The sequence below is a fragment of the Anguilla anguilla genome, chromosome 7, assembly GCF_013347855.1.
Source record: "Anguilla anguilla isolate fAngAng1 chromosome 7, fAngAng1.pri, whole genome shotgun sequence".
Taxonomy (NCBI): Eukaryota; Metazoa; Chordata; class Actinopteri; order Anguilliformes; family Anguillidae; genus Anguilla; species Anguilla anguilla.
In genome coordinates this window covers 29,630,991-29,653,529 of record NC_049207.1, presented here as the reverse complement: position 1 = coordinate 29,653,529, position 22,539 = coordinate 29,630,991, and the positions used below count along the sequence as shown (strand labels likewise).

General features: G+C 38.1%; 1 protein-coding gene across 1 annotated transcript in view; it reads left to right on the top strand.

Annotated features, from left to right (window-relative positions):
- The window catches only part of arid2 (AT rich interactive domain 2 (ARID, RFX-like)), a 211,613-nt gene that overhangs the window by 57,944 nt on the left and 131,130 nt on the right, over window positions 1–22,539 (top strand). The window contains 4 exon segments of the mRNA XM_035425440.1: window positions 7,345–7,414; window positions 7,507–7,757; window positions 7,869–7,965; window positions 8,115–8,324. Of these exon segments, the coding sequence (XP_035281331.1) occupies window positions 7,345–7,414; window positions 7,507–7,757; window positions 7,869–7,965; window positions 8,115–8,324 (628 nt within the window).

Genomic DNA, 22,539 nt, shown 5'->3' with positions numbered 1-22,539 from the left:
ACCATCATTGGAATTTAAGATTATTCCCTTCAACTGAAGGATATGTTTCTATATATCTTTACTGTAAATAGTTTCTATTTCCAATGCAAAACAGAATCTTTCGATTTATAAAACATTTTTTTCTGTTTCTGATTGTCCAGTGCACCCCAGTTAAGGGAGGGAGGGGAGGGGGAGGGGGTGGGGGTGGGGGTGGGGGTGGGGCGGGGTGTGGGGGTGGGGTTCAGACAGTTCATAAAACTTAGTTTAGTTAAAAATAAAAAAAGAGAGAGAGAGATGAAAAGTACAGTATGAGGATGTGGAAATATATTTCATTTTCATAATTAATTATATGCCAATATTAAATCAATTTGATGCTTTGAAGGCACAACAATTGCATTCCCAATGAATATTAGGTTAGAAAATACAACTTTGCCTGATTTAATGTGACTTCCGGTATAAGCCACGCCCACTTCAGGTCTTCTATCCGAATACAGATACAGATACAGATAATCTTGCTGGTTGAACAGATACAGATAATGACGTCTCTGCACACCCCTAATGGTAAGGTTTGATATGAGTGAGGTAAGGTTCATAAGGCCTGGCTGCATTCAATCAGCTGAATCTAATTATCAATTAAATTTAGTTAATTTACTGATTGAGTAACTAAGAGGGCAGTTACTTTTTCACATGGGTGATATGGGTGTTTGAAAACCTTTTTCATTAAGTAAATGAAATAATTTTAAAAATATGTTTTGTGTTTACTCAGGATCCCTTTATTAGGGGTCCAAGCAGCGAAGCTGGTGGAACCCTATTGTATTTGTTAGGATTATTATTATTATTATTAGGGGTCCAAGCAGCGAAGCTGGTGGAACCCTATTGTTTTTGTTAGGATTATTATTATTCTTATTATTATTTTTCTCCGCTAAAAGTGTCTGAGGCTCAGCAACCATAAGTCCTGGAGCAACCAAATTTGGCAGGTGGGTTCCTATGGCCCGCCACTACTCAGGCACTAAAAATCACGTATGTCGGCCAGATGGTGGCGCTATAACAAAGGGTAATGCGTAAAAGGCCATAACTCCCACACCATAAGTTAGATCAACACAAAACTTCATCGACCTATGCATCTGAATGTGCTCTACAACTTTGCTTTTGGGAGCACCTATGTCCGCCATATTGTTTGCCCGCCATTTGGACTTTTTTATTAGTTGGGGTGTGGAAGAGCTGGAGCTCCAAATCTAAGTGTTACGACATCTAGTAAACTTCTTTGTCATGTACTGCAAGCGACATCCATGGCGACGCAAGTAATCCGACACCGTAGGGTCTAGTTTTTATCAGTGAGGGGACGGTCTGACCGTCAGGGAAGCACTGGAAGACAGTGCCACCCAGAGTGCATGCTAGGATAGGCTACCAAAAGTTTGTTAGTAAAAGCTTTCTGAGAGGATGAATAATTACTTTTCTTTGGCATGGATTCATTTGAAGACAGTATCGGGTGAGTTCGTTTAGTCTTTGAATCTGTCATTATGCTGAGAAATAGCTAAACCATTTTATTGATAGGTTCTGAGTTTCTGTGCACACGCGCGAAAACAAGCTGGTATAATAAAACAATGACGGTAATACATATATAGTCCGTTCCGTTCCGTTGCTACCATAACATAACAGACTTGTGTCTACAGCTGCAGTTTCTCGCTGCAATTTCTAACATTGAATATTACCAAAAGACGCAATTTATGCTGCACTGTTTACTCTTTAAATCCGTCATTATGCTGAGAGAAATCGTATTCTCAATCTCTAAATTGACTGTAAGGTTAGGGTTGTAACTAGTTAGCTGTTTTGTAGGTGACTTAGTTAATGCACTCGTCTTAACTATTGCTTGTATTTTTGCATAGACTGCGTTGCTGTTCTTGTTTGTGTTAGTGTTAATCAGTTTAACCTACAGGGTCCAAGTTGAACTATGCGGTTGTTCCCTGCACTTGGAACGGTAGGCTACTGCCCTCTAGGGTTTTCGACACACTTGTTCCTGGTTATGGTTAAACACTTTGTTGTACGTCGCTCTGGATAGGAGCGTCTGCCAAATGCCTGTAATGTAATGCAATATTCCGTAGCAACAAGATAAACCCGACATTAGCCCTAAAATATGCCAACACAGCAGAGAAAACGCTGCTCACAGAAAAACCAAAAAAACAACACATTTAAAAAAAAAAAAAAAAAAAAAAAAAAAAAAAAATTATACCATGTCATTCTACAGTGAATATCTGGGACTAAACATTTTATAAATATACAATCTTACCATCGGTTTTACGCGTAGAGATGTCCCTTTTGCGACTGAGTGGTCATATATTGACAATCCGTTTGTGATTCCTGTTGCTTACGGCGTTGTCGCCGTTTTTAGTACAATTTGGCTTGATTGACAGTTCATTTATTCAGTAGGTGAGAGTATAAGCTTTCTAACGATGTATAACATGTCTGATTTTGCATTTGGAATAGCGTTTTATAGTTCAGCGTAACAGAATATTTTCTTATCGCATTCACTTGCGCATTCACTGTGGCGTAGCATTAAAGACGATGCACCTAACGAAACGTTGTCAACGATTTTCATAATTTCTTGGAGAGTACTATTATTATTGAGGACTTAGGGGCATAGCTAAGCCATTTCTTTGCTGATAGACCTATCTGACATCGTTTTCTGACGCAAAACGGAAGCGGATAGGACTTTGTCATTGATTTTCTGTCTCTATACTACTAAACACAGATAAAATGTCATGTTGCTATGTAAGTATTACTGCTCAAAATATTTCGGTTATATACGTTATTTTTGAAATTGAGTGTCTTTAAATAGGTTAGTGGTATTATATAATGTGGATATTTCACACTGCAATGTAAGCGTTAGTGTAATAGTTTTTGTGACCCATGGAACAGTGATGACGAGAGTGTTGGAACGTTGCTAAAACGTGGTGGACGGTTGAAAATTATTTTCGTCCCATCTCCATCCGTCATTATGCTGAGAAATAGCTAAACCATTTTTATTGATAGTAATTGAGTTTCTCTGCAAATGCGCGAAAACACGCTGGTATAATAAAACAATGACGGTAAATATAGCCTATATATGTAGTCCGCTTCATTCCGTTACCATAATATAACAAACTTTCTTGTGTCTACAGCTGCAGTTTCTCGCTGCAATTACTATTGAATATAAACAAAAGACGTAAATGCTGTAGTCTGCCAATGTCAAAATAAATAATAAGGTATTCTTCGCGCAGCATGCATGCTAGCAGGGATGTCGAGTTGATATTTCGTTTTTTGTTTCGTTTTTTTTTAATGTCGTATTTATTAGGCTATATGAAATATGTATTATCCTATCCGTCTCTGAGGCGCTCTGAAATGTGCATTCTCTGCTAAACTGAGCAATGGATTGGAATATGTGTCTGACGTAGTGTTGCACGGTATTCCGAAACTTCAGCACTTTTTCGGTACTTAAAAAAAAAAAAAAGAAACGGTTCGGTATTAGAATTTTCCGACGTTCGGTAGTTTTGTGTCAAATGTTAAACCCAGGGAAATGTGTCTCCCGCATTACTGATTGAGAGGATGAAAAGTGTAATTTGTCAGAATCTTCGCTAGATGGCAGTAGCAACTAAGGTTGGCAAGTGAGGTGACCTGCGCTTGTGCATTTTTTCATGGTTGATACAGTGCAAGCTTAGACTCAGTTCACTTCAGTAGCAATAGCTGTTCTAATTTGTATTTTATTATAGGAAGATGCTGTATTGTTATTGAAACATGCAGTTTTTAGATGTATTTTAAAGTGAAAGACCTGTTTAAAGATAATTTACTTTACTACTGTTTAATTTTTGAAATATATTTAATATAGTTTTCTATGGTTTAGTGTTGTAACACTATAGGCCTATGCTTATTGATATGTTGAACAGGCTTCAACTTAAAGGTTGTTAATAAACCAGGTTTTTAATAATCCGTGAATTCGAAAATGAGGTCAACCCTTGTGGACATTACGTTTCTGATCTATTAAGGTAATTTCAGTATCGTTAGGTACCGAGTATTGAATCAGTATCGTTTCAGTATCAATTATCGTGATACTAAACTTGGTATCGGTATCAAAGTCAAAATTTTGGTATCGTGACAACACTAGTGTGACGCCTTTTTTAGTTACAGCATGGAAGCGCTGCAGCTGTACAAACACGCCAGGCCATATGTGTGTTACGACATCCCATCTAAATGTTACGACAAAGTAAAGGCCTTTACGGGAAGCGGCCAGGACACATCCATGGCGACGCAACTAAGTCATCCGACAGCATCTCTTTGCACAAAATTGGCCATAAGTCATCAACATTTTATACAATCATCATGATATTCAGTAGATATGTTGGGTGAAGGCATATGATCAAAAACCATTTAAAAATAGCTCCATAGGGGGCGCGATGGTGCCAATGCTTGGACCCCTCCCAACGCCGCTTGCGGCTTTAATCTAATATTACATTTTGTCTAAAGATCATTCAGTGTGACAGATGTGCAGTAATAGAAGAAATCCGGAAGAGGGCAAGTAGTTTTTCATGGCACTGGTAGAACTTATTACAATATTACATTATTTTGTTTGTCTATTGAATATGCATAGGTGATGAGAGAATCTGACTTAAGTGTAAGCATGTGTATCCTGTTCTTGCCTAATGTCTGAATCTAAGCAAGTGTGGGCTTGGTTAGTGCTTGGATGGGAGACCTGGGAAAACTAAGTTGCTGCTGGAAGTGGTGTTTGTGGGCCAGCAGGGGGCAATCTTCCCTCTGGTTGAAAAATCCCCAGTGCTGCAGTGGAGTGAAGGGGACACTATGCTGTAGGAGATGCCATCTTTCGGATGAGACGTTAAACTGAGGGTCCTGACTCACTGTGGTCGTTAAAAATTCCATGATACTCTTTGCAAATAGTAGGGGATTCCCCTGTGTCCTGGCTGAATTCCCAACCTGGCTCTCTCAACCTGCTAAATAATCATCCCCTGATTTAACTGGCTAAAAAATATTTCTCTGCTTCACCAAAAATTTCTGGTCAGCAGCTGCCACTGGTGTGTGTGTTTGTGTGTGTGTGTGTGTATATATATGTATAATTGTATTGTGTCTTCATATGCCTATGCCGTTCATATGTGCTTTTGCTAGTTGCCCATTGTGAAGCACTTTGAGCTGCTTAGTGTATGAAATATGCTTTAGTTATTCATATTTGAACATAATTTGAATGGCAAAATTTATTTCACTCAAATGGAAAAATGAGCATTCCAAAGTAAAAACTGTAATATTTTAATTTGTGCGCTGGTGAACATGTCACTCGTACTTCTTGCAGAATCTGATTTCTGTGATAAATTCCTTCCTCTGTTGTAGCCTTCTGTTTATGAATGAGCCAATCGGCATTAAAGCTGCAGCATCTTGAACAATCCAGCTCCTCAGTGTTTAAAAATAATGTTTGGAAACATTACTATAAAACTCATCAGAACATTGAGCAGGACACATTATTTTGAAGAATTAGAACTTGGATATTACATGACATCTAGCAACCTGAGGGCACACTTGGAACCCAGAGTGCAGAGATAAGAGTGTGAGACACCTGCATCTGAACGGCGATGTGTGACAGCCTTTTTTTCTCCCTCAGAGTGCCAGGTGATTTTGTAAGTAATAAGCTAGGTAAAACGTGCATAATGGTTGAATGAATTGGTGTTTAATTATATGTAAATGTAATTATTTTATAATGGTCATGTTTTCAAGGAAAGAATATTCAAAATGCATTTTTGAGGACAGTTGCCAGTCCTAATCCAGGTTAAACGCTATAGTTTTTTTTCTCCATACTGCTTTGGCATGATGGTAAAATGTTTTTTGGATGCCACATACATAATTGGCTTTGCTATGCAATGATAAACTACCAGGAGCAGGCTGGGATTAACCGACAGTCCAGTTTGCAGAGTGTTTATTTTCTGTGTAATATCGGCTTTTTGTTGATGAATTTTGAGTGTTATCCAGAGACAGTTCTGGAAATGAATTAACAAGTTAGATGACTGAAAAAATAGTGTGCTTTCAAGTTTTTGACTTGTTGAACACATCCCTCACCCTTTTTACATAATCTCATTTCTGTGTGTTAATGTCTTTATATTCATAGCCTTTAATTATAGTAATAAAATAACAAGCGCGAATCCACAATAGCTGCGACCTAGACTTCTTCTTTGGCTCATGACCAACCTTTCCACCAAATCTGTGCAAATCTGTGAATCCAGTTATGCGCCTTTTTGTGATAAGCCATGCCCATCACCATGCCGCCTCTCGGTCAATTGGCCTAAGTTACTCAGCTCTACCTTCGGTCATGACCAACGTCCATGCAAAATTTCAGCCTCCTGGGCTGAAAACTGTGGCCACTATGGGGTGGGACACTTTTTGTGGACCGATCGATCGATCGATCACTTGCGGCCCCTACCGGCCGGTTAGGAGGAGTGAGCACTCAATGTATTTCAATGGACAATGATGGAAATGAATTTTTAAAAAATACTTGTCGTTGACCGATTTGCAAAATATTCGAGAATTCGGGTCCTTGGCCTGCTGTCAGCATGCACAACAAATCTTAGGCTGATCGACCCAGTAATATGCGAGATTAGCTGCAGACAGATGCACAAACACACACACACACGGGACCAAACGCATAATCCCCTCCAGGCTCCCGCCTGGTGGAGATAATAATTAACATTTCCTCACAGTATTTCAGTTCTTACTTGCCCACTGGTTCTTGGGAAGGCTATGGATCAAGAAATATTCACAGATCAAATTACAAATACAGTGTGGTGCTGACCTTTTTACTGACCATGTTTCTCTTTGCATTTTCTTCCCCTATGAAGGGGTCAGAGAGCAATCACATTAGCTTTCTCGCTTCAGCTGAAGTGGATTTTCTTGTTTTTTATTCACTTAGGTCCATTGTGACATGATGTGTGACAATCTGTTTGTAAATGCTGCTGTACAAAATTAAGATGGGTTGATTTATATATGTATGCGTAGCCTTTAAATGAACGTTTTCACAAAAATAGTTAAGCACACCTTAAATGGAATTGTATCCCTGCTAACATAATGTTACTGGAATGTTTTGTCGACATTACAACATTACTACTACATGGCAGCAACATTGTGAGAACATTTTGTATTTGCTAAGATGTAATCATTAATTCCAGGCTGGACTTAACATATTCACATATTTTGAACATTGTGTCATCTGATTTAACTTTCAAGACTGACTCTCACTCCAAAATGAAGAAGCTTGTCCGAGGTTAGTTCGTTGCTATGTCAGATGTTAAAGTTTGTTTGCAAATGATCTGTTGACAACTGTTCCATTCTTTCTTGCAGTTCTGGAAGGACATTGTGGAAGATCCAGAAGTAAGGGACCTCATCTCAGACAAAAGCCACAGATCACAAGGTAAATGTAGAACATCAGATGCCAAGCTGTTTTCCTGCTCTGCCATTTTATTCACAGACTTACAGGTCTTACTTCTCTTGTTGCCCCCTAAGATGGAACAGCGAGGGAGGAAAGTGAGGTCTCCCTCTTCCACCCTCCTCGGAACATGGGCATCAGTGACATCGAAGGGCAGCGGGTGCTCCAGATTGGCGTTATTTTGCGAAACCTTTCATTTGAGGAAGCAAACGTCAAACTTTTGGCAGCTAACCGCACTTGTCTGAGATTCCTTTTATTATGTGCTCACTGTCAGTTCATTTCGCTACGGCAGCTGGGACTGGACACTCTTAGCAATGTGGCAGGGGAGGTAAGATACTTCGTTGATTGCTTGTCTTGAGTGACAGGTTAAAAACTATATTTAGTTAATGTTGTTGCTCAATTTTCATTGCCAAGGAATTGTAACACTTTATCTTTTCAGCTTCAGTTGGATCCTGTTGATTTTCGAACAACTCACCTCATGTTTCACACCATCACAAAATGCTTAATGTCGAAGGATAGATTTTTGAAAATGAGGGGTGAGTATGTTTGAGGGTAAGACATCTGCATTTGCATTTGTAGAACCAGCTCTTACATGCCTACAGTGAACCATGTAGATACTGTGCATAAATGTTCTAGTGTTACGAGTGTTGAAATGCTTGTGCTACTTGTCCCCATATTTTTTCAGCCATGGAGATATTGGGAAACCTCTGCAAAGCTGAGGACAATGGTGTTCTCGTCTGTGAGTACGTGGACCAAGAGTCGTACAGAGAGGTCATCTGTCACTTGACTCTTCCCGATGTCATGCTTATCATCTCCTCCCTGGAGGTGTTATATCAGCTGGCTGAGCTGGGGGAGGTCACCTGCACAAAGATTGCTTCTGTGGACAGGAGTATAGGTATGTCCCACTCAAAAAAAAATCTGATGGTATTTCATTTATTTAAGATTAATTAATTTTACTGAAAACATCTAAAGTTCTAAAGAGTGAGTTTGCTTTCTGGTGTTTCAAAACTTGTTATTTCAATGTAACACCGCTTGTACAGAAAGTGAACTATCCCTTTAGCATTGTAACATAGTGCTTTAAAAGGAATCAGTGAAACAAGTATGTTGCTTACCATTGCTAGATGAGTGACAAGTACGGATCAAGTGTTAAGGATGTGCCAATACCCTAGTGGAAGCTATCTGGTGTTTAAGAATAATTATGTATTGTTATAATATTTATAATAATAATAATTATGTAATGTGCAATAACCTAGACTAGGCTGCAGAAATGTAATTAAAATACGTATGTTAAGAATTCAGCAAGAAAACATGTAGTGAAATGGCTGAATGTGTAGCCGTGTGTGCATGTGTTGGGAATAGACTGTATCATGAGCTTTGGCAAAGCTTGTGTTCACTGGTTTGCTAAAAGGAGAACGTAGAACTGCTCTCCTTTTTCCCATTGATTCTTATGGTATTAAATTGCTCCTTATCCCCCCAAGTGGACGTATAAATACACATTACAATGCAACCTCTAATTCTTATGGGAGAAAATTCCCCTGAAACTGTCATGCTGTTTTTGTTTTTTCAACCGAACTGTGACTTATTGTGAGGACCCTCTGTAATTACACATAGAGGCTGTTTGACCCACTTTCGGTTCTCTATACATCCTCTGCACCTCACTCTCCATTCGAGAGACACAGGTGACGTATACAGGTATATATCATAATGTCTATCGTATATATCATTAGTTTTACTGTATTTTGTGGAATTTGAACCCCTTTACATAATAGTTGTATCCAGGGTTTCTCTTCTGAATCACCCAATTTGGAAAACTTCATTTATAGTTAGGGGGCCAAGCACCAACGGTGCATAGGACCTCCCCTATTGTTTTTGCTAGGATTGTTCTTCTTTTTCTTCCCTTTTTCTCTATATTTTTCACCCCTTTCCCATACTCAGAAACTCTCAAAATTGTGCAGTCATGTTTGGTATTGCTGCCAATTGCCAATGTATGCCCACAAATCTTTGCCGATTGTGGCGATACTTCAGGGGATGGTAAAATGTCATTGTGGATGAGCTTGCACAGCTTCAGTGTTATGGTGCAATATGGCCTGTAGGGTGCACTTTTTGCAAAGTACTCATTTACATATGCTCCATATTGCTAGAATGTATGAAATTCACAGGTACCCTCAGACAGCTTACCTCCCCCCCTTCGTCCGACATTTTTAAAGATAGTCAAATATGCCACTGTTCAAATTTTGGAAATCTGTGTCACATTTTGTGCACCTACCACCCAAGGTGGCGCTACAGCACCACTTCAAAATCACAATGTTCAAATCATTATTGCACCTTTACATCCAATGAACACCAAATTTGGTGTCGATCATAATTGAATAAGGTTCACAGAGAGAGAATACCATCTGTCTGTGTGACTCAGAGCTCCCTAATGCCCTGCCCCCCCACATTCACCCTTTGACCAGAGCTGCAAGCAGGCCAGAAACCCCCCTCCTTTCCCCACCCCCCACACACACACAACTGCAGTGTGCATTTCCTGAACTGCTTAACATATAGCTATATTATATTTTCTATGGTATGGACTGTTTTCTATGGACGATAAACTTGGAAATAGTTTCATTCTTTATTTCAATAAATACATTGGACATTTTGAGGTAAAGATGCCTGGAATACATCAAGAGAACAAATATGACATTTATGTATTATTGGGCTATGAGTCTTCCTAAAACACTTTTGTATAAAGAGGATCAATTTTAAAAGACGAGTGATTTCCCAGCAGGTAATTGCAATCTGGTTAACAATTTCACTTCCATGGAAAGCATGCATAATATACTGTAACTCTGTAAATGACTGCAAACACTAAGATGACTTGCTTTCACTTTATATGCAGTTCAACGTCAATAAGCACAAACAGGTAAACAGCGCCATCCAAAAGGCTATGTGATCATTTCTGCCATCAGGACAGCAGTTTGTATTATGGTCCTGATTGTATGGTCCTGACATAGCACTTATTTTGTTTCCAGCAATTAAGGATTATAAAGATTGTAAGAGGCTTTTTATAATGATATGATTGTGGGTAGTAATTACGAACAGAAGGCAGACAATAGCAGCTCCAAATTGCTTTATAATTGACAGAAGGCATTTTATTTTTGGAGAGGTTTTGGATAGATTTTTGGTCTCCTACGTATCTTAGTCCCTTATACAGATGAAAAGATGGTGGTTTAGGGCTTCGTTTGAGGCATTTGGCTCTGCGGTAGAGGTTCTGCGGCCAGAGGGAAATGCTTGTGAGGTTCTGACAGTAGGGCCAGGGGATTGTAATTTTTCCGCATAAAGACAGCTTCCATCATTCCGCATTGTACTTGTACTTGCCTCGTTGCATTTCAGGGTGATTTAGTATCTTTAGATAGATGTTTAGTGATTTGGAAATAACATTCATATTTGGGAAAAATAAATCCCTGGCTAATAGTATAGCTGCCATTCAAATATATTTGTGCATCCAGGAACTCTCTTGTCATATTAAAACAGTTTACAATGTGAAACCCATTTTGGCGATTTTTTCAGAAAACATATTCTGACAGTTTATTTTTCATGATGTAATAAATGCTACCGTTCAATCAAATAACAACATATAAATAGCTAACTTGTCAGAAAATAACGGCTGTTTTCTTTAATACGATTTTAAAGATTAGCCGCTACCCTCTTCCTGTGTAATCACTCTAGTTGCAGAGGGGGGTGGCACATTCTGCTTGCAGCGTAATCACGGGCATTCCACAGTCAAACATAAAACAAAATTGGCATTTGAGCTCAGTTTAACAGTACAGCAGAGGTCAGAAATTGTTGATGATTTGAATTTATGAGCATTGTTCCTGCACTTAAATGTTTTACCTGTTCTGTTATTTTTTTATTCATATCTTTGGTCTATTTAGGTGTCATAAAATGTTAACCACTTTGCGCAATCCCGCTAGTGGCCGGCATGCCGGCGTGCCTAGATTGCTCAACTCAGACATTCATTGTTACTGCAACCGAAGTATGAGTTGATAACAGAAACTCTGAGTTCTTGATTCATTAGTGGACAATACACGACAACTATGGCGAATGTGGAGTTTCGCAGCGCCACCATTGTCGCGCTGGTCATTCATTTAACAAGAACCCCCTTCCTGCAGTCTCGTCTGCAACTACACCCCCCCCCCCCACCCATGACATAATGGACAATAGTGTCAATCTGGGCATTCATAGAAATATTCTTTCATCACTCAAAAATCGTATTCTGTCATAGCAACAAGATAAACCCAACAATAGCCCTAAGATATGCCAATACAGCAGTGAAAATGCTGCTGTCATTCTACAGTCAATATTTGGGACTATATACAACCTTACTATTGGTTTTATGCAAAGAAATGTCCCTTTTGAGACTGAGTGGTCACATTGTCTTGGATAATCAGTTTGTGAAATATATTGGCATTTGTGACTCCTGGGTACCTTCCAAAATAGCTGTGCGTAATACCACACATGTGTTGTTTATGGTGTGTGTTGTTGCCCTTTTTAGTACAGTCTGGCTTGATTGACAATTAATTTATTCAGTACGTGACAGTATAAGCTTTCTAACAGTGTATAACATGTCTAATTTTGCTTTTAGAATAGCATTTCATAACTCAGCATAACGAAAAGTTTTCTCATCATCGCATTCACTTACGCATTCGCTCTGTGGTAGCAGTGAAAGACGCTGCTTCCCACGAAACGTTATCAATGATTTTCGGAATTTATTAGAATTATTAGAATTATTGAGGAGTTCTGAGCATAGCTAAGCCATATGTTTGCTGATAGACATAGCTGACATCGTTTTCTGGAGTAAGACAGAAGAGGAGAGAATGACAGGATTGATTTACTGTCTCTATCTACTGAACACAGATAAAATTTCATCATCGCTATGTAAGAATTACTGCTCAAAATATTTCTGTTATATGTTATTTTTGAAATAGAGTGTCTTTAAATAGGTTAGTGGTATTTTATAATGAGGATATTTCACAGTGTAATGTAAGCGTTTGTTAGTAGCTTAGTAGTTTTTGTGTTTCATGCACTAGATATGACATGAAAGTTGGAACATTGCCAAAACGTGGTGGATGGTTGAATATTGTTTTCATGATGTCTCATCCCCATACAAGAAAACATTACATACTGTAGAGTACAGAAATACATATGAGAGTTCATTATTTCACATTTAGGTACTTTACCGCATTGTGTGACAATATTTTTACATTATTTTTAAATCTGATATCAATGTTTCATCTTAAACCTTCATAAGGGGCTCATTTACATGCTTTATAATGGACAAAAAGCATTTTATCCATTTTTGGAGAGATTTTGGATACGTTTCTGGACCCCTATAAATTTTAGACCACTGTACTGATGGAAAGCTTGTAATTCCACTTGAAAATGATGCAACAGTGAGTTTCACGAGTTAAAACAGTTGAATTGTAGTGTAATACAGGATTATGTTGCGATATACAACAATGCATAATTTTGGATTGATTTGGTGACACTGAGTACACTGCTTACTTTTTGTTTCATAGATTATAGCAGTTCATCTTATGCACCCTTTTTACGCACTTGTGGTCAAGGAGTTTTTGATCCAGGAAACATATAGTTTAACCTGCTGTATATATGCAGCATTTCATTGCAAACTAAAAAAGAACAAAATCATTTTAGGTTTTTTTTCCTAGAGAATTGCATTTGTGGTGCTTTATTTCCTCCTAAATTATGAATATAAACGAATAAAGTTAGTATTGTACATGGTTCAAATGTCTTGCTTCATTTAAGCCATTTTTAAAGTCTCTGTGATGTTCACATCTGGAGTTATAAAGCTTTAAATAGGGTGCCCCTAAATGGGCAAGGATTGGCCAGATTTTGCATGTGCGCTAAAGGGATAAACTGCCAGCGTTCTGAGACTACGGTCACGCCATCTGCATTTTGAAAAAGATGGGCCCAGCTATCCACAGTTAACAATTTTGTGCGCGGTCTACATTACTCTTTATGATAACCCGATTGTAACCCAAATGTATAGCAGATGAAGTTACTACTTGCACTTTCAATGATAAATAAATAAATTAATAAATATAAATAAATAAATACCCTTAAGAAGTTGTGCAAGTCGCTCTGGGTAAGAGTCTATTAAATGCCTGTAATGATTACATGTGGAGATAAGCGACTAATTTTAACATTGTGTTAAAGCAAGTAACCGTTATATTCTGGCAAATCAGGAAACGTTTTCGTCATTTTTTAAGAACTGGGTGTTCTTATTTAAACAAACTTAATATAAACTTAGTCTGACAGATTGACTTAAAATTTAGGATATTTTAATGAGTTAGACTCAGTACAGGCTGTCTGAGCCATTTTCTTCACATCCCCGCTGCCAAATTATGGTTAGGTGTTAATACAGAATACAAATGTGCGAATGTGTCTGTGTGCTCTGGAACGCTATTTAGCAAATGAATGATCAAACATAATCAGTGGAATTAACTATATTCACCCTGTGGGCTATTGTGGTTCCGTGAATATATTGACAAATTTGCACAATCCAATATATAGGAAAATGGTTTTAATAATATTTAAAGCTTGTCACTAAAATGTATTTTCCTCTCCTTTCCGGTTGAAATAAGAGCTGCTGTAAGCCACTGTTCCAGTTTGTTTTGATGGCATTCGCCCATAGCCTATGCTCAAAACTGACTATTTTTAAATTCCACAGCCTGACCATGAAGTTCTATGAATAAACGTTTATAAATGTAAATTTAACTCAAATAGACACAAAACATGTTATGGGTAACAAGAATAGGCTGTCTTTATTTACAGCTTATCATTCAAATGTATTTTTCTATCCTTTCCCGTTAAAATAAGAGCAACGGTAATTTGACTGCAAGCCGCTGTTCGTGAGTCCCTTGGTCAAAGTGTTGAGAGTTGCTTGGTGGTAGCTGTGTGAAAAACAAGTAGTTCCTGTGGAAAAACATGCCAGGAAGGTCTCTTGTGGTGGCAGCGCCAAATGAAATCCTAAACCACTGGAAGTGCATCTTTTTTTAATTATCTTTTTATTATTTTTTCATTTACAAAGTCACAATGCATTAACTGTACATTTACACCAGACAGATAAGTCAACATGAAAACCTATCCCCCCCAACAGCTCTCAGAAGTAAATGGATACAATGCAGATACAGTACACTGATTAGATAGGGAAACAGAAAAGTACAGATACTGAATCCCTCCATCACAATTTTATTACAAATTGTCCATTAAATTTTTCAGAATTGATCAGATTTTCACCTTAGGTCATATGTTTTCTAGTGGTAAGATGGTAGATGGCTGGGTGAGCCACATATTGACAGTAGGTACCTCTTGCCTAGACCACAAAAGCAATATGCATTTTATTGCTAAATATGTGAGGACACTTCATGAGGGATTCACTTTTGCGATCAAAAACATTGTCAGGGTACAAAAGTACAATTTAGGAGACATTTCAAATTTTTCATTAGTAATATTTCTGATATAAATGATTGAATTTTGCTGCACTACCAAAATAAATGATCGGAGGTGCCCATACAGGCCTGACATTTGTAACATAGTGGAGGAACACTGGGAAATAGCCTATGAGGACGAATTGGTGTCAAATAAATCCTGTGAATAAATTTAAAATTCTATTCATGAACACTTACAGATTTAGGGTAAACCCTTTCACAAATGGCCAGTCACTCTTCCACTCTGAATGTGTGTCCTACATAGGTTCCTTCCCCACACCTGCCTCAGAGCAGCATAGGAGGATGTTCCAGTACATGACAGAATTGAATATATATAAGAAATTGAAGACCTGCGAGGCCTGTAGTCTCATAAAATGTTCTTCAATGCTAGACACCTCAAAACGTATCCTGTTCCCTTTCAATTGAGATTCTATAAAATGTTGCAGCTGTATTAACTTGTAGGAATCATTACTTGGAATATTATAGTCATGCTTGATCTGTTCAAAGGATTTGGGTGTGTCTTGCATTAATAGATGTGATATATTGATAATTCCCTTTGAGACCCACTCCGGAGGTCCGATAGTCTCAAGTTGTTTAGGGAAATCAGGATTTAAGGTAGTGGGAGACCGTAAAGATGGGGGTATCTGTTATTTCGGAGTATTTCTTGACATCCCTCCACACAACAAACGTATAAGACACTAATTTGATCCCTCAAATATGAATGGTCAAAATTGGAGTAACCTTGGGTGACTAGTAAAAATCTTTACTTTCTTGACCCAACCCTTAGAGAATCGTGTCTGTCCAAGAACCAGCTGATCATCCGTTTGATCTGAGCTGATCAGTAATAGAGTTGCTTATCTGGGAAAGAGATGCCCCCTATTTTATTGGGTTTAAGAAGCTTGGGAAATTTGATTCGAGGTCTCTTCCTGTTCCAAATATGTATCTAGAGATAGCAGTGTAAACTTTTTAAAAAAAATTGTAAACACCTCACAGCTAGACCAATGAGGGTTTGTAGCTGGAGGGGAAGGCACCGCGTGTTTTCCCTTGGCTGGTGTGATTCAAAACCGGAGATGTTAGTTATTTTTCCTCTGTTCGTAAGAACAGGGCACAATTATAATTAAGAATGCACTGGTTCCGTTGCCACGGGTCAGATATGAAGGCGTTGCTTCATATCCCGCTTAAACTGGCCTGAAACGGACCAGTAACATTCTTGTTACTCTCCGTTCGCAAACGGGGCTATGCTGTCATCAGAGATATATCTGATCTGTCGCCGGACTGTCAATATTCCAATGGGAGCATCAGAATATTCACAAATGCGCGGAACAACACATCAAATATATCCATGACCACAACAAGAAAGCGTAACAGTTACTAGGTTTTACCCTCGTGATAATCTGACTCCATAGTAAATTATAATTTAAAATTTGGGTTTAACTATACGTGGAACTTGGGAGTGGTTACACTCGACTCTATCTTGTGCCATCATTCCTCAATATATGCTCCCGGGTTTAGCACTATTGTTAAATCTCAGTTCGGTGAAGAATCCAGAGGGTAGGAGGCGGACCACCGTAATACATGCCTTCCTTGCATGGATAGTGCATAGATAGTTATGAGCCCAGGACAGTGTGTATCTATCGGGCTCCTTAAGGCGAATTTGACAAGAACCGGCGTATAACGCCCATGGGTCCTCTTAAGCCAAAACACCAGAACCAATGCCACCAATCCCGTTAGTGGGCAGATCGTGGTCGCCTATCTAACTTGAAGACCTCACTAAAGACGTTCGCTGTACTAGACCCCTGATCAGTAGGTCCTAGTCATAATTGTCCCCCTGAGTATTTAAGCGGAATTTTGGCTGAAAAGAAGATAAAATGAATTAGAGTCATGAAGACCACGCAAGTTAAAAATAAGAAGAATTTATTGAACAGGCAGGTAGGTCATTAGCTTCAAATTCAAAATCAATTATAAGGTTTAAAAAACATAAATACAGAGTAAAAAGTTCTTACCCAGCCTGTTTAGCTACACACACAACACAGAGTCTGTATAGTGTGGGAAGTCGATTACGATCTTCCTTATGCATCTACACACAGAGCACAGAGTATGTGCAATGTGGGGAAGTCGGTTATGATCTTCCTCGATTGCTTTGTCTCCCTTCCTTTTAAGCCAAATCCTGCGTTTGGTCTAGGCGGCATTGCCATAAATTAACCTGGCCGAGTCAAATCTGGAATTCCAGCCCCCACCATTTGGAGGCGGTTGTTAAAACAATTAGTGGGGAAATTGGGAAAAGGAGATGATTACCAGAGAGGACATTCCATTGTGGTAGTTTTTCCCTGAGTTTCTAAAACTATGTTTTTTCAAATTCTATTTGGTATGAAACATATTTCATTCAATTGGTTGAATTATCTTGAATACGTCCATACCAAACATGTCAAGTGGATGTAATATTATGGTGCAGTTGTCATGAAAATACCCTTTTGTTTAACCATTTTACATGCAATCCATGTTATTATTACAAAAGGCATAATACAATAATACAATGAAAACATGTGCATGGTTTGTACGGTTTTCCGGGGTTTGTAAATAGGATAAACAGATGGTTTAAAGTCCAGATCCAGAAAAGAAATAAAAAGTGTAATGGCAGAGGGGCCCACATAAGGGCACTGTGGTACTGTCCCGCTCAGTTGCCCCACCATTTGGCCAGACATTTCACCCTTTATGACCCCAAAACACACACACCCACAACCACAGACAAAGAGACTAGTTCCCCTTATCTTAGTTGTGTCCAGATGGCAACATTCCAGAGAGCCAACGGCTTGCTCACACAACCATAAACAACCAGTCCAGTTCCCCTTATCTCAGTCTTGTCCAGAGGGTAACAGTCCAGAGAGCCAAATGGCCTGCTCATCCAGAGGAAGTCCGAGTAACTTATTGTTTTACCACAAGGCTCTCGGGTCCTTTGAAGTACAGGCTGCGTCCCAGCATGCCAGCTCGTTCAAATGCCAGCCTTTTCTGGGTCCCAGTTTGACTTCCCTCTTACAAGATAAATAACACGGGATGTTAGATAGTTTAGGCAGAGAAGTATATTAATCTTCTTAACATTCACTCTGCCAGAAAAGGCATTTGGTAATGGAGACCTGGCGTCTAGGTCCTGCTAAATTTGAGGTATTAGGGGGTGTCCATAACATCTTTGATAAATTCCAGTATGGTTTTCCGTCAGAAGCATTGCACTTAAACAACTCCTTAGAATTGCTAATGATATCTTAATGCGTTTGATGTTGCTTAATGCTCCATTCTGATAGTACTTGATCTTAGTGCTGCCTCTGATACCATCTATAATAGCATCCTGCTTGTGAGGCTGAGGCAGCAGGTGGGTATTACTGGCCTGGACTGGTTTTCCTCATACATTTCAAATAGGAGCTTTTCAGTGTCAGTTGTCAATTATATGTCATAATCAGCTGTGCTATCATGTGGTGTGCCCCAAGGCTCTGTACTCAGTCATGTTCTGTTCACCTTATATATGCTGCCCCTTGACAGATTATTAATCAATTTAAAGTCATTTCTTACGACTGTTACAATAATCAAATACAGTTCTACTTAAAACCAGACCATTTGAATAAATTATATGATTTTGGTGTGTATTTCAGTGAAATGTACGTCTATAAATGGTTATTCAACAAACTTTGTGGTCAGACTGTGAAACTAAACAATAGCCTAGTCAGACAGTTTTGAGCACAGTTTAACGTCATCCATGTTAGTTTCACTTAGGATATACGGGCGAGTCGGTATAAATGTAGAGCATCGTAAATGTAACGCAGTCAGTAACTTTTTGTACACTGCTGCTACAGTCGCCATTTGAAGATTGTATACACGCAATTCAGTCCTTTACCAAATGGTTAATGGAAAAGAAACTGGTAATTTATAAGCACACACCAGATTAGTCAGTATAGTAGACAGTTTGCTTTTGCCATTTAGTTTTGTGTTTGTTTTTAATGCATAAATAGGCTATGGACATTAATTAAACTTTTCCTTTATTTCATGTAAGGTAACCTAATGTTTAAATGCATATATGCATATATGTAATGCTGTAAAACAATGAACATAACTAAATTCACAGGTCAGTACATTGTCTTACAACTGTAGGCTACATGGAAGTTTTGATGTAGGCTACAGTGATTTATGGTAATGTTAATAAAAATCCAGGATAAATTATCCAACACGATTAAGTTAGGAACAACTGAAATGGGAGATTGCTGACATGCTGTTTTATGTAAAATTTTGCCGTAAATATTTAGCTAATTTTTAACTGGCAGTAGAACTAGTAATATCGCAAACTTATTTCTCACCGACATTCTATATTTATTTAATTAAAGTGACAAGTAGAGCAGATCGTGTTTCGCTGTTGATGCGTCCCTTAGAAAAGCAACGAAAAATGGCAATGAATTAACTAGAGACAAACTTGATATTTTTGTCAGTTTTTGAAAATAGGAGAATATCCGTCTCAACTCTTCTGTGAGGGAATAGCAATTTGTTCACTGAGCAAGGCAGGCTTATGAATGAATACCATGTTATAGCTACTGGCTAACATTAATGCAATGCAGCTAAGCGGTGATCATTTTGTAATACAGAGAAAAATAATTAGAATCAGCCTCAATGGCTCAGAATGGTCAGACGTTCTCAGAACTGATCAAGTGACTCCACTGTAATAGATGCTTCAGTGAGGTGTGTTTCTTGTGGTAGGCCAGTTGAATGGATAGCATTTTATCATCAAACTCAATATGAATTGTTTGAAACTGGTAACTATAACAACTTTTCTTGCGTATTTGATTGCTGATCACCTAAGAACATATAGTATTCATAAGAAAATCAATTAATTGCTAGCTTTTAAAGTTTACTGGTTGTACAACCCTGCTTTATGCAGTGCATAGCAGTCATCACATCATAAACGTGCATTACAGGGCTCAACATTATATCACATCATAAACGTGCATTACAAGGCTCAACATTAATGGTAACCTCAAGCTACCAATCCATCGCAAATGGGCAGTTTTGACTATCATAAATCTTTTTGCTAACTAGTTGCCGGCCGGGTCAGACCAACGTTACCAGTTCCAGTTTCTTTTTATTAGACCCATAGAGTTCAATGGAGATAACCAGCAGGTCAGTTCAAGGACAGCACAGATATGAATGCATTTTCATACTCATTCATGTTGGGCATGTGACGCTTTACAATTGTGCTCCTATTGTTCCCGAACCTAAATGTTGGCATAGCAACTAAAAATGCAGATAAAAGCACAAAAAGAACAAATACTTCAGAAATTAATCACCCAGTCTGTTTTGAGTATTAACATGGTAGCTAGGGTGATTAAACAAACAAACAAACAAAAACAACGTAACACTTCTGTCACAAGAATTGATTGGGCTGTTGTCACCAGCCGGTCTATGGCCATCTTTCCAGAGTTTTGTATCTTCAGCCATTGAAGGACAATGGGTGATACCTATAATTCGGTGCATCAAAAACTTTTTTGTTAGCCTAACCGTGTTTGTGATATAGCCTTGCTGCGCGATTGCTGTGGTCATAGTCTGAGCTAGATTTCTGCAACAAAGTGCGGTATGCCGATACATGCGTGCATTGTTGAGCCACAGCAATATTTTTGAAATAATTGGGTCATTGTGACCCCTCAACTGGCTTTGCACCCTCTGTCCTAATACTGAAGCTCCGCCACTGGGCAATGGCCAAAGAAAACATGTTTTCTCATGTGCAATGATTTGAAAATGGTAATAAATCATTTATTGCCTATATAACTAAAATGCTATAATTTAGAAATACAACTGTTGGAATTTATCCAGCTGTGTACTTTTTCAAGAAAATAGTTTTGCAGCATAGCCTATTGTTTCATAATATGTATGAACTTAGGTTGCTGTGGGAAGTAACAGAATAAAAACACTGCCTTTTAAATGTTAAACGACCACATATTCATGTAAAAACCCATAGAAACATTTTTTTATGTTCTGTTTTCTCGCAAGAAAGCAAGTGAAATGATCTTAACTAAATTTCATTTGGAGATTTCCGTTCACTCTGCTGGTTCCTTTAGTTTCGCAAATGAGTAGGCCTAATTAGAGGCGTAAATCGGATAATGTCAGCATAGAAATTGATACAGTGTGTTACATTAGGCCACCTATTGCTTGAAAAAATAATCAGGTATGTAGTGTAGTGCTCATTATCAAGGCTTTGCCAAGATCTTGTCTACGGTGTGGTTTAAAGCATTTTAGTTTTACAAATGGGTGTTTTTTTATTTTTATTTTTTTGTTTTTTTAATTACGGTGAAAAGGACACATCTTTTCCATTCCCAGTTCTCAACATCCAGCCAGTGTGTGATGATGCATATCCCTGGGGAGGTCAAACCTGTTTTGCCGATCTCAGTAAACATACTTTGACAGTTTATTTTTCATGCATAATGGAATAAATGCTACTGTATAATCAAATAACAATTTATAAGTCGCTGCCTTTCCAGACAATAACAATTGTTTCCTTTAATATGATCTGAAAAATTAGCTGCTGCTTTCGGCATATAGCCTAATCACTATCATTGGGGGGAAAGGCATTGTTTGTGCGATTTTTTTACTTTTGGTTCATGTTTTTCCTTCAGCAACATGAACCAATATTTAGTGTTATTTGTTCAGTAAATTTTTTTTACTGTACTTATTTCCTCATTGTTATGAGATGTGACATTTAATGAAATATGTAGGCTACTCTCAAAACGCTATAAGTGCCAAAATATCTGTATAATAAGACATTTTTGGAAAAAGTAATACTGCTCTTTGCCATTTGTTTTTTTATACAGTAGTTTAAATGACTGAATTATTTAATAGATGTAACACAAAATATTGTGGTATGGGATTTGAAAACTATAAATACGTGATTTGCCTGAACTGCGATCTTATAATTCTGAACTCTTGTTCAGTGTAAAATGTCAAAATTAAATTCTTGATTTAAAAAGTCATTGTGTCCTATTTGTTGGTACATGACTGGTTAGATTAGCCAGTAAGATTACTGCCTGCACATTGGCTTGTTAGAGTGAAATCAAACTGCACAACATGACTGTGTGCCGATTATGTTTTTATGAAAAACTGAAATTTCTAAAACAGCTATTAACTGGGGCATTCTGGTTGAGCAGAGTAAAGCCCCATTGCACATACAGTGAGCTCCATAATGTTTTTTAGATTTGTAATCTAATTGTAATCTAATTTGTAACCAAACAGTCACGTGATTAAAGTGTATATACTCAGCTTTTAAGGGTATTTTTATACACTGGTTTCACCAAGTAGAAAGTGTAGTTCTTTTTATGCATAGCCCCTCATTTCAGGGCACCATAATGTTTGGAACATATTAATGTTATTTAAATGAAAGTAGTCATGTTTAGTCCTTAATTGCTTATCATTTGCATGCAATGACTGCTTGAAGTCTGTGACCCATATATATCACCCAGGTGCTGAGTGTCTTTTCTAGTGATGCTCTGCCAGGCCTGTACTGTCATTTTCACCTCCTGCTTGTTTCAGGGGCTAGCGGCCTTTTTCTTCAGCTTATGAAATGCTGATTCAGTTGGATTTAGATTGTGTGAA